The sequence below is a fragment of the Nicotiana attenuata genome, unplaced genomic scaffold, assembly GCF_001879085.1.
Source record: "Nicotiana attenuata strain UT unplaced genomic scaffold, NIATTr2, whole genome shotgun sequence".
Taxonomy (NCBI): Eukaryota; Viridiplantae; Streptophyta; class Magnoliopsida; order Solanales; family Solanaceae; genus Nicotiana; species Nicotiana attenuata.
In genome coordinates, this window is record NW_017672106.1 from 1 (window position 1) to 10,680 (window position 10,680).

Consider the following 10,680-nt stretch of genomic DNA (forward strand, 5'->3'; position numbering starts at 1 on the left):
AATTGTTAGTTTACCAGTTTATGGTGTAATTAAGTAACTTGTGACTAGATACGAGCGAACTGGTGGTGGAATCACGAGATAAAGCTATAGTTGAGGCTTGAACTGAGTTCATGGCATCGAGGTAAGTGTTTGGTCCAACCTTAGCTTGAGGGAATAGGAGTTTGATCTTGTATGCTACATGTTATGTGTTGAGTACGACGTATAGGTGTGGTGACGAGTATCTATACGTCGGTGTCGAGCATGACCGTGAGTCTTAACTTGAAATTTATTGTGTTATTGAGAACTACTACGAATGCCTAAGTTGTTGACCCTCTGTGTTGAGCAAGGTTTATAATTATTCTCGTAGAGATTACTCATGTTGAGCATTTGTGTTAGTTGAGGTAGTAGAATGTTGGAACAAGTTTGGTTATAGCTGATTTTCCCTTGCCGGGATGTGTTCATTCTTATTGTTGACTCCCTTGCCGGGATAGTGTAGATCTTATTGATCCCTAGCCGGGACTCTTGTTATGGTTGATGTTGATTGTATATTTGGATCGGGTTGCATGCCGCAACAATGACATATTTGGATCGGGTTGCACGCCGCAACAATGATATATTTGGATCGGGTTGCACGTCGCAACAATGATATATCTGGGTCAGGTTGCACGCCGCAACAATGAGATATTTGGATCGGGTTGCACGCCGCAACAATGATATGATTGGGTCAGGTTGCACGCCGCAACAGGGATAAATAATATGGATCGGGTTGCACGCCGCAACAGTGTTGTTATATGTTGGGATCAGGTTGCGCGCCGCAATAATTGTTGATACAAAGTGTTTATGGATGGAATATAAGTTCCTTGTTGTTTCGTTGTAAATTCTAAGTGGTCCTTGTGCCTTATTCTTGATTTACTGTTGAAACTGATATACCCCGCAGCATGTACCCCCTCCCATCTTTACTTGTTTATTTCTGTTTATATTCCGCTGTATATTATATAACTACACAGGTTTATTTGGTAGTCTGGTCCTAGCCTCGTCACTACTTCGCCAAGGTTAGGCTAGGCACTTACCAGCACATGGGGTCGGTTGTGCTGATACTACACTCTGCACTATTTTGTGCAGATCCCAGTACTGCAGATTTCGGACCGCAGTGAGGTTTCAGCTTCCTACTTACCAAGCGACCCGAGGTAGTCCTGCAGGCGTCCGCAGGCCTTGGCGTCTCCCTCTATCTATTTTCCTACTTCTCTTATGTAGTTCTAGAGACAGTATTTTGTTATTTCTTTCAGACCCTTATTTGTAGTACTCTTAGACAGTCTGTGAAGTTGTGACACAAAATCTTGGGTGGTTTTGTTATGGGATAGTATTAGTAATACTGTTAAACTTGAAATTTATTTCTTCCGCATATTAAATTATGTTGCTATAAATTGTTGATGCTAGGTCATTAAATAAAATGAAAATGGAAAACAGGTTAAATAGTTCAGTTAGTTGGCTTGCCTAGCTTTCACTAGTAGGCGCCATTACGACTCCCGAGGGCGGGAAATTCGGGTCGTGACAAGTTGGTATCAGAGCACTAGGTTACATAGGTCTCACAATTCACATACAAGCTTGGTAGAGTCTGAGGGATCGGTACGGAGACGTCTGTACTTATCACCTAGAGGCTACAGAGTTAGGAAAAACTTCGCATTTATTCTTTCCTGTCGTGCGGTATGGTTTCTCAATACTAATAGAATTTCTACTCTGTTCTTTCGCAGATGCCGAGAACACGCGCTTCCTCATTCGCTGATCAGCAGCCCGAGCCCCCAACAGCTCCCGCGAGGGGCAGAGGCCGAGGTAGGGGCAGAGCTCAGCCCGCAGCAGCACCACCAGCGGCGGAGCCTCAGGTTGAGTTTGACGAGGAGGTTCCGGCCCAGACAGCTCCAGTGGGCCCAGCTCAGGTCCCAGAGGGGTTCATTGCTACTCCAGTACTTCAGGATGCTCTGGTCCCTCTAGTTGGCCTCATGGAGAGTGTCACCCAGGCAGGATTGCTTCCTGTAGCCCCAGCCGTCTCTCAGGCTGGAGGAGGGGCCCAGACTCCTGCTACTCGCACTCCGGAGTAGGTAGCTCTTCAGTTCCAGACTCCAGCAGCTCAGCCAGTTGGAGCAGTTCAGCTGGGTGTGGTAGCCCAGACCGGTGTTGGAGCAGCCATGACTGCCGATGCCTTGTGGAGATTGGATAGGTTTACTAAGCTCTTCACTGCCACTTTCAGCGGTGCATCTTCTGAGGATCCCCAGGATTATCTAGACAGTTGTTATGAGGTTCTCAGGAACATGGGGATAGTGGAGACCAATGGGGTCGACTTTGCTACTTTCCGCTTATCTGGATCCGCCAAGACTTGGTGGAGAGATTATTGTTTGGCTAGACCAGCCGGATCGCCAGCTTTGACTTGGGAGCAGTTTACCCAGCTATTCTTGGAGAAATTTCTTCCCATTACTCAGAGGGAGATGTACCGGAGGCAGTTCGAGCGTCTCCAGCAGGGTTCCATGACTATTACCCAGTATGAGACCAGGTTTATTGAATTGGCCCGTCATGCTCTACTTATACTCCCCACAGAGAGTGAGGAGGTTCATTGAGGGACTTATCCAGCCCATTCGACTTCAGATGGCTAAGGAGACGGGGAGTGATATTTATTTCCAGGAGGCGGTCAATGTGGCCAGGAGGGTCGAGATGGTTTTGTCACGGGGAGGAGGTTAGGGGTTTGACAAGGGGCCCCGTCATTCAGGCAGATTCAGTGGTACCTCGTCTGAAGGCAGGGATTCGTATGGTAGAGGCCATCCTCCTAGGCCCTTTCAATCAGCGCTTCAGGCTTCTCACGGTGCTTCAAGTGGCCGTGGTTCTCATACACAGTATTCTGATCAGCAGCCCTACAGTGCACCACCAGCTCCTATCAGTGCACCGCCGCTCCAGAGTTTTCGGAGTGGTCATTCAGGTCGTCAGGGTCAGTCTCAGTTTCCTCAGCCGCAGCACTCAGGTGGATGCTTTGAGTGTGGTGAGTATGGTCATATCCGGAGGGCTTGTCCGAGGTTAGTGGGTACTCAGTCGCAGCAGCAGGGTTCCCGTGCTATGGTTCAGGCACCAAGTGTTCCACAGCCCGCCCAGCCAACCAGAGGTGGGGGTAGAGGTGCTAGAGGTGGAGGTAGAGGTGCTAGAGGTGGAGCTCAGGCCGCTAGGGGTGGAAGCCAACCAGCAGTAGGCCATCCCAGAGAGGTAGTTCAGGGTGGTGGGGCCCAGCCCCAATTTTATGCTCATCCAGCTAGGCCGGAGGATGAGGCTTCCGATGCAGTTATCACAGGTACGGTTTCGGTTTGTAGTAGGGAGCTTCAGTGCTATTTGATCCAGGGTCTACCTACTCTTATGTGTCATCTTATTTTGCGCCGTATCTGGTCGTATCCAGTGATTCTCTAAGTATTCCTGTTTATGTATCCACCCTCTTGGGTGATTCTATTGTGGTAGATTGTGTTCATCGTTCTTGCGTGGTTGTGATCGAGGGTCTTGAGACCCGAGTAGACTTATTATTGCTGGACATGGTCGATTTTGATGTCATACTGGGGATGGACTGGTTGTCACCTTACCATGCCATCTTGGATTGTCATGCCAAGACTGTGACCTTAGCCCTACCGGGTTTAACTCGTTTAGAGTGGAGAGGGACTCCTGGTCATTCTACCCGTAGTGTTATCTCATATATGAAGGCTCGGCGAATGGTCGAGAAGGGGTGTTTGGCCTATTTGGCATACGTTCGTGATTCCATTTCCGAGGTTCCTTCCATTGATTCTGTGCCTGTAGTTCGTGAGTTTCCTGAGGTATTTCCTTCGTACCTGCCGGGTATGCCACCCTACAGGGATATTGATTTTTGCATTGACCTGGCTCCGGGCACTCAGCCCATTTCTATTCCGCCATATCGCATGGCCACGCCTGAGTTGAAAGAGTTAAAGGAGCAGTTGCAAGACTTGCTTGATAAGGGCTTCATTAGACTCAGTGTCTCGCCATGGGGTGCGCCGGTGTTGTCTGTCAAGAAGAAGGACGGATCAATGAGAATGTGTATAGATTACTGGCAATTGAACAAGGTCACAATCAAGAATAAGTACCCATTGCCGAGGATTGAGGATTTGTTCGACCAGCTTCAGGGTGCCCAAGTGTTTTCTAAGATCGACTTGAGATCAGGCTACCATCACTTGAAGATTAGGGCATCGGATGTCCCTAAAACAACTATTCGCACTCGGTACGGGCATTATGAGTTCTTGGTGATGTCATTCGGGTTGACGAATGCCCCGGCAACTTTTATGGATTTGATGAACCGAGTGTTCAGGCCTTACTTGGATTCGTTCGTGATAGTCTTCATTGACGATATCTTAATTTATTCCCGCAGTCAGGAGGAGCATGGGCAGCATTTGAGAGTGGTTCTTCAGACTCTTGAGAGATAGTCAGCTGTATGCCAAGTTTTCAAAGTGTGAGTTCTGGTTGAGTTCAGTTGCTTTCTTGGGGCATGTGGTTTCAGCAGAGGTTATTCAGGTAGATCCAAAGAAGATAGAGGCAGTCAAGAACTGGCCTCGACCCACATCAGCCAATCTGGAGTTTCTTGGGTTTGGCAGGTTATTATCGTCGGTTCGTGGAGGGGTTTTCATCTATTACAGCCCCGATGACCAGGTTGACCTAGAAAGGTGCCCAATTTAAATGGTCGGATGAGTGCGAGGCGAGCTTCCAGAAGCTCAAGACAGCCTTGACTACGGCACCAGTGTTGGCTTTGCCTACAGGTTCAGGCCCATATACAGTTTATTGTGATGCATCTCGTGTTGGGCTTGGTGCGGTGTTGACGCAGAATGGCAAGGTCATTGCTTATGCTTCGCGCCAGTTGAAGATTCATGAAAAGAACTATCCAGTCCATGATTTGAAGTTAGCAGCCATTGTTCATGCACTGAAGATTTGGAGGTATTATCTATATAGCGTGGCATGCGAAGTGTTCACGGACCACAAGAGTTTGCAGTATTTATTCAAGCAGAAGGAGTTAAATTTGAGGCAGAGAAGGTGGTTGGAGCTATTGAAAGATTATGATGTCACTATCTTATATCATCCGGGAAAGGCCAATGTGGTGCCGATGCTTTGAGTAGGAAGTCGGCCAGTATGGGCAGTCTGGCGTATATTCCAGTCGGTGAGAGACCGCTTGCCCCTGATGTCCAGGCTTTGGCCAATCAGTTTGTGAGGTTGGACGTTTCTGAGCCCAGCCGCATATTACCTTGCACATTTGCTCGCTCTTCTTTATTGGTGCGTATCCGAGATTGGCAGTATGATGATCCTCGTTTATGTGTCCTCAGAGACACGGTGCAGCACGGAGATGCCAAGCAGGTCACACTAGGAGATGATGGAGTTTTAAGAATGCAGGGTCGTATTTGTGTGCCTAATGTGGATGGACTTCGGGAGTTGATTCTAGAGGAGGCCCATAGTTCCCGGTACTCTATTCATCCGGGCGCCTCCAAGATGTATCAGTACTTACGGAAGCATTACTGGTGGAGGAGAATGAAGAAGGACATTGTTGCGTATGTGGATCGGTGTTTGAATTGTCAGCAGGTTAAGTACGAGCTTCAGAGGTCTGGCGGTGTGTTCCAGAAGATTGAGATTCTTGAGTGGAAGTGGGAGCGTATCACTATGGACTTTGTTGTTGGACTCCCACAGACTCAGAAGAAGTTCGATGCAGTATGGGTTATTGTGGATAGGCTGACCAAGTCAGCATATTTCATTCCTATGGCAGTCTCCTATTCTTCCGAGAGGTTAGCTGAGATCTATATCCGGGAGATTGTTCGTCTTCATGGTGTGCCCGTGTCTATCATTTCGGATCGAGCCACGCAGTTTATCTCACATTTCTGGAAAGCAGTTCAGCGAGAATTGGGCACACGGGTGGAGTTGAGCACAGCGTTTCATCCTCAGACGACGGGCAGTCCGAGCGGACCATTCAGATTTTGGAGAATATGCTCTGAGCTTGTGTCATTGACTTTGGAGGCTGGTGGGATCAGTTCTTGCCTTTAGCAGAGTTTGCCTACAATAACAGCTACCAGTCGAGTATTCAGATGGCTCCTTATGAGGCTCTATATGGTAGGCGGTGTCGGTCGCCGGTTGGATGGTTTGAGCCAGGAGAGGCTCGGTTGTTGGGTACGGATCTAGTACAGGATGCCTTGGACAAGGTCAGGATCATTCAGGACAGGCTTCGTACAGCTCAGTCCAGGCAAAAGAGCTATGCCGACCGCAAGGTTAGGGATTTGGCTTTCATGGTCGGTGAGCGGGTATTGCTTCGAGTGTCGCCTATGAAGGGCGTGATGAGATTCGGGAAGAAGGGCAAGCTTAGCCCTAGGTTCATTGGCCCGTTTGAGATTCTTGATCGAGTGGGAGAGGTGGCTTACAGACTTGCATTGCCGCCGAGCTTATCAGATGTGCATCCAGTGTTTCACGTATCCATGCTTCGGAAGTATCACGGTGATCCATCCCACGTGTTAGATTTCAGCACTGTCCAGTTGGACAAGGATTTGTCCTATGAGGAGGAGCCGGAAGCTATTCTAGACCGGCATGTTCGTCAGTTGAGATCAAAGAGTTTTCCTTCTGTTCGTGTTCAGTGGAAAGGTCAGCCTGCCGAGGCATCGACCTGGAAGTCTAAGTCAGATATACGGAGCCGTTATCCCCATCTTTTCCCCGACTCAGGTACTTCCTTCTTCAGTTCGTTCGAGGACGAACGGTTGTTTTAGAGGTGGAGGATGTGATGACCCAAAAGGTCATCACTTGTTTTTAAATTTAATTTTGTGTTTCGAGGCCTTAAAAACCTCTTTCAGCATCACCTCGATTTGCGTGCGCAGTCCGGGCGTGTAGCTGGAAGTCTATATGTGAAAATCTGTGAAAAATGATAAAATTTGGCTTTAAAATGAATTAGGTTGACTTCGGTCAATATTTTGGATAAACGGACCCGGGCCTGTGATTTGACGGTCCCGGAGGGTCCGTAGGAAAATATGGGACTTGGGCGTATGCCCAGAATCGAATTCCGAGGTCTCAAGCCCGAGAAATGAATTTTTGAAAGAAATTATTTTCTGAAAAAAATATAAAGGTTTTTGAAAGTGAAATGTTATGTGAAACCTGTGGTATCGGGCCCGTATTATGGTTTCGGAGCCCGGTACAGGTTCAATATGATTTATATGTGTTGTCGGTAAAATTTGGTAAGAAACGGACTTGAAACGACGTGAATCGGATAGTTATTGAGAAAATTGGAAATTTGAAGTCTTGAGAAAGTTTCATGATTTTGATGCTAAATTCATAGTTCCTGATGTTATTCTAGTGATTTGAATGCACGAGTGAGTCCGTATGATGTTTTTAGGGTAGTGTGCATATTTGGTTTGGAGCCCCGAGGGCTCGGGTGAGTTTTGGATAGGCCACGGGGTGAAATTTTAGACTTAAGGAATTGCAGGCCTGCAGGCTTCGCATTTGCCAACCTCCCTTCGCAATTCCAAGTTCACATTTCCCAACCTCCCTTCGCAATTTTCAGTTCGCATTTCCCAACCTCCCTTTGCAATTCCCATAACTGCAGCCTGCAACTTTTTATACTTAGCCGATAAAACAACCCCTTTTCACATCTTTTCAAAACAAAAACTCCCTAGGGCGATTTTCCAAGAACAACTCTTCTTCCAAATCGATTGTAAGTCAATTTTTACTAGTTTCCATCAATCATTAACATCTTTTAACATGATTTCAACTCAAAAATCAATGATTTTCATGGGGGAAATTGGGTGTTTTGAGTAGAACCTAGGTTTTTCAAAAAATGGGGATTTGGACCTCGATTTGAGGTCCGATTTCAAAACAAATTATATATTTGAGTTCATGGGTGAATGGGTAGTCGGATTTTGGTTCGAACCTCGGGTTTTGACCATGTGGGCCCGGGGCCGATTTTTGACTTTTTGGGAAAAGCTTTAGAAAACTTATTTGCATGCATTAGAAATTGTTTATTTAGCATTCATTGGTGTAATTAAGGCCCCGTTTGGCCATACAATTTCCCAAAATAAATTTGAAATTTATTTTCAAAAGCCATGTTTGACCGTAAATTTTACCCACATTTTGGCCAAAACCTAAATCCCATATTTCAAATCCCAAAATCAGCTAATAAGCTGATTTTGGGCCAAAATATGACCGTTATATTTTTTTAAAATTCTCAATATTATCCCAAACTTTTATATTTTATAAAAGAGCCCACATTTATTAAGCCCAACTAAACCATATCTGCTCACTTGCCTCTCATTAAACTCACGCATTTGCTTTGCCCTCATTAAACCCACGCATCTGCTTTGCCCTCTATAACAGAAGAGAACTCCACCGCAAATTCTCTGTGCCAATCGTTTGCAATCCACAGTAAATAAGAAATTCGAAGGTAATTTGCTAAAATATGCTAATACTTATTTAAATTTTCTGCAGATTTGTATGAATTTTCTTCGGATTTGTTTCGCTAGTTTTGTTTGAATTTTCTTCAGATTTGTTTTGCTTGATTTGTATGAGTTTTTCTTTAGTTTTGTAAACCCTCCCATGTATATGCAGAAGTCTCTCATCTCCTACATTGACTAATCTTTGCTTGTGATGATGATAGATTTCTCTCTCTCTCTCTCTCTCTTTTTTTTTTCCGGTTGTGTTTGGCTGAAATTGGGGTCTTGGGTTGGCTGGAAAAGTTACTTTTTTCAGCCCAGATGCTTATGCCGTTATGCAATTTGGATTTTTGGAAGTGGACACAACTGAAAAAACAATTTCTTTCCCTTTTGTATAGCATCTTTATGCTTTATTTTTTTGTATCATTCGGCTGATGCAGCTAACGTTTTGGCCTTGCTTTTAAAGTTTTGTAACGCCCATAATACCTGAAGCTGGTTTTTAGATTTCTGACGAGAATTCTGTGACTCTGCCTCTACCGGTTAATAGGTAACATACTTTAAATTTTAATCCTTCTGTTTGTGCTAGTATGCCTTCCATATAGTTTAAGGCATGCTTTTGGATTTTATGCACTAAGAAAATAAAGTTAGGCATGTGATATATTGTCCTATTATTGTTGTATTGTAGAAACGTAAAAGAATGAATAAACCGCATGGTTCAATTGATAAACCACGTGGTGGTGCTGCTGATAAATGGACAGATGATGAAACATCGATCCTCATAAATGTCCTACATGATGATGCGAGGAAGCACGGGTTTAATGGTTCTACCCTCAGCGGTCCACGTTGGACAGAAATTAAGGATGAGTTTTTGATGAAAATTGGAAATGTGGATAGGTTTGACTATGAGAAAATTAAGTCCAAGGTTGGAAGATTAAACAGAGAGACAAAAACCTTCAAGGAGCTCCTTAATTCTTGCTCCGGGTACGGATGGGACCCTATAGCTAACACAGTTACCTGTCCATATTTGGGCGAATCATGTGAAGGTAAGTTTGGGAGATTGAAAAAGTTACATATGTTCTACCTATATGCATATTGAACTAACATTCTATTGCAAAAAATATTTACAGCAAAAGAAAGAGAAGAATGTCTATATTTCCAAGTACAGATACCAAGGGCTTAAAGATTTTGACTTACTGGATGAGATATTTGGGAATTCATTTGCCACGGGAAACCATGTTACGTATAGTACAAATCCTAATTTTTCACAACAATCAAATGAAGCTATTGCCGTGGAGAATGAACCTTCTAATTGTGACGACTACCCCGCTGGTACTGAAAATCTATGTCGTCTTATGTCTCTGAACACCGGTAGTGAAACTGTTAGTGGAAAGCGAACTGTGTGTGATGTCTGTGCAGACAGAGGGTGGAACACCTACACGGTCACAAAAAAAGTCGTGCTATAGCTGCAAACTACTCACATGATTATTTAAAGAAGCACTTGGAGTGGAAGAGAAACAAAGAGGAAGCAAAAGAAAGAAAGAAGCAGGAACAAGAGCAGATACAAGCGTTGAAAGAAACTGAGATTGATGTCTACTCTGAGGAAGCTGTGACTACCCACTTGCAATTTGTCTTGCAAAAGCATGGTTTAGCTAACGAAAAATTTTCACCAGCAGCGCCTTTCTTGCTCAACCCCAGCTTTCGCAAGATATTCGTTCATATGACCGAAAAAAATCAAGTTGAATGGTTTAACGACTTAAAGAAAAATTGAGCTAACTGTTATTTTTATTTTGTTATGTTGTACTCTAATGCGTGAAACGCTGATCCTAATTATTTTAGTTGTACGTTATGGTGTAGTTTATGGTGTAGTTCATGACTGCAATATGAGTAATGACTTCCTATGTGTTGTATAATTTTCTCTATAGTGAATGCGTTTTCAGAGAACTTTAGATCAATTCATGATCATCTTTCTTACTGAATGCAGTTTTAATTTTGAAAGCTACTTAATTCATGATCATCTTTCTTAGTGATTACCTTGTCTTTTGTATATCTTTTCAGTTGAAAAATTATGAGCATATCTAGCAGTGACTCCAGTGATTCAGACAGTGATATTGAGAATTATATCATGTGTTGTGCTATCGCTGATCATGCTGAACAAGTGGCACGAGAAAATAGGTTATTTTCTCGCCAACAACAACATACATCTAGGCCTGGTATGGAATGGGTAGTTGAGCTTCTTTGGGGACATCGCATGCGTATTGTTACGCGGCGCCTTCCTGAGATTCCT

General features: G+C 44.5%; 1 protein-coding gene across 1 annotated transcript; it reads left to right on the top strand.

Annotated features, from left to right (window-relative positions):
- Positions 1–9,093: 9,093 nt before the first annotated feature.
- Positions 9,094–10,164, top strand: LOC109211862. Its single transcript, XM_019375448.1, has 3 exons — positions 9,094–9,405; positions 9,524–9,793; positions 9,889–10,164. The coding sequence occupies exons 1-3, from the start codon at positions 9,094–9,096 to the stop codon at positions 10,162–10,164; spliced, it is 858 nt and encodes a 285-aa protein (XP_019230993.1).
- Positions 10,165–10,680: the final 516 nt, after the last annotated feature.

Bases quoted from the DNA above. Each gene is read 5' to 3' on its own strand.
- LOC109211862 (XM_019375448.1), top strand. From the start codon at position 9,094: ATGAATAAACCGCATGGTTCAATTGATAAACCACGTGGTGGTGCTGCT. The intron at 9,406-9,523 runs GTTACCTGTCCA...AAATATTTACAG, and splicing joins GGGACCCTATAGCTAACACA to CAAAAGAAAGAGAAGAATGT. The intron at 9,794-9,888 runs GTGTGTGATGTC...GATTATTTAAAG, and splicing joins CTGTTAGTGGAAAGCGAACT to AAGCACTTGGAGTGGAAGAG.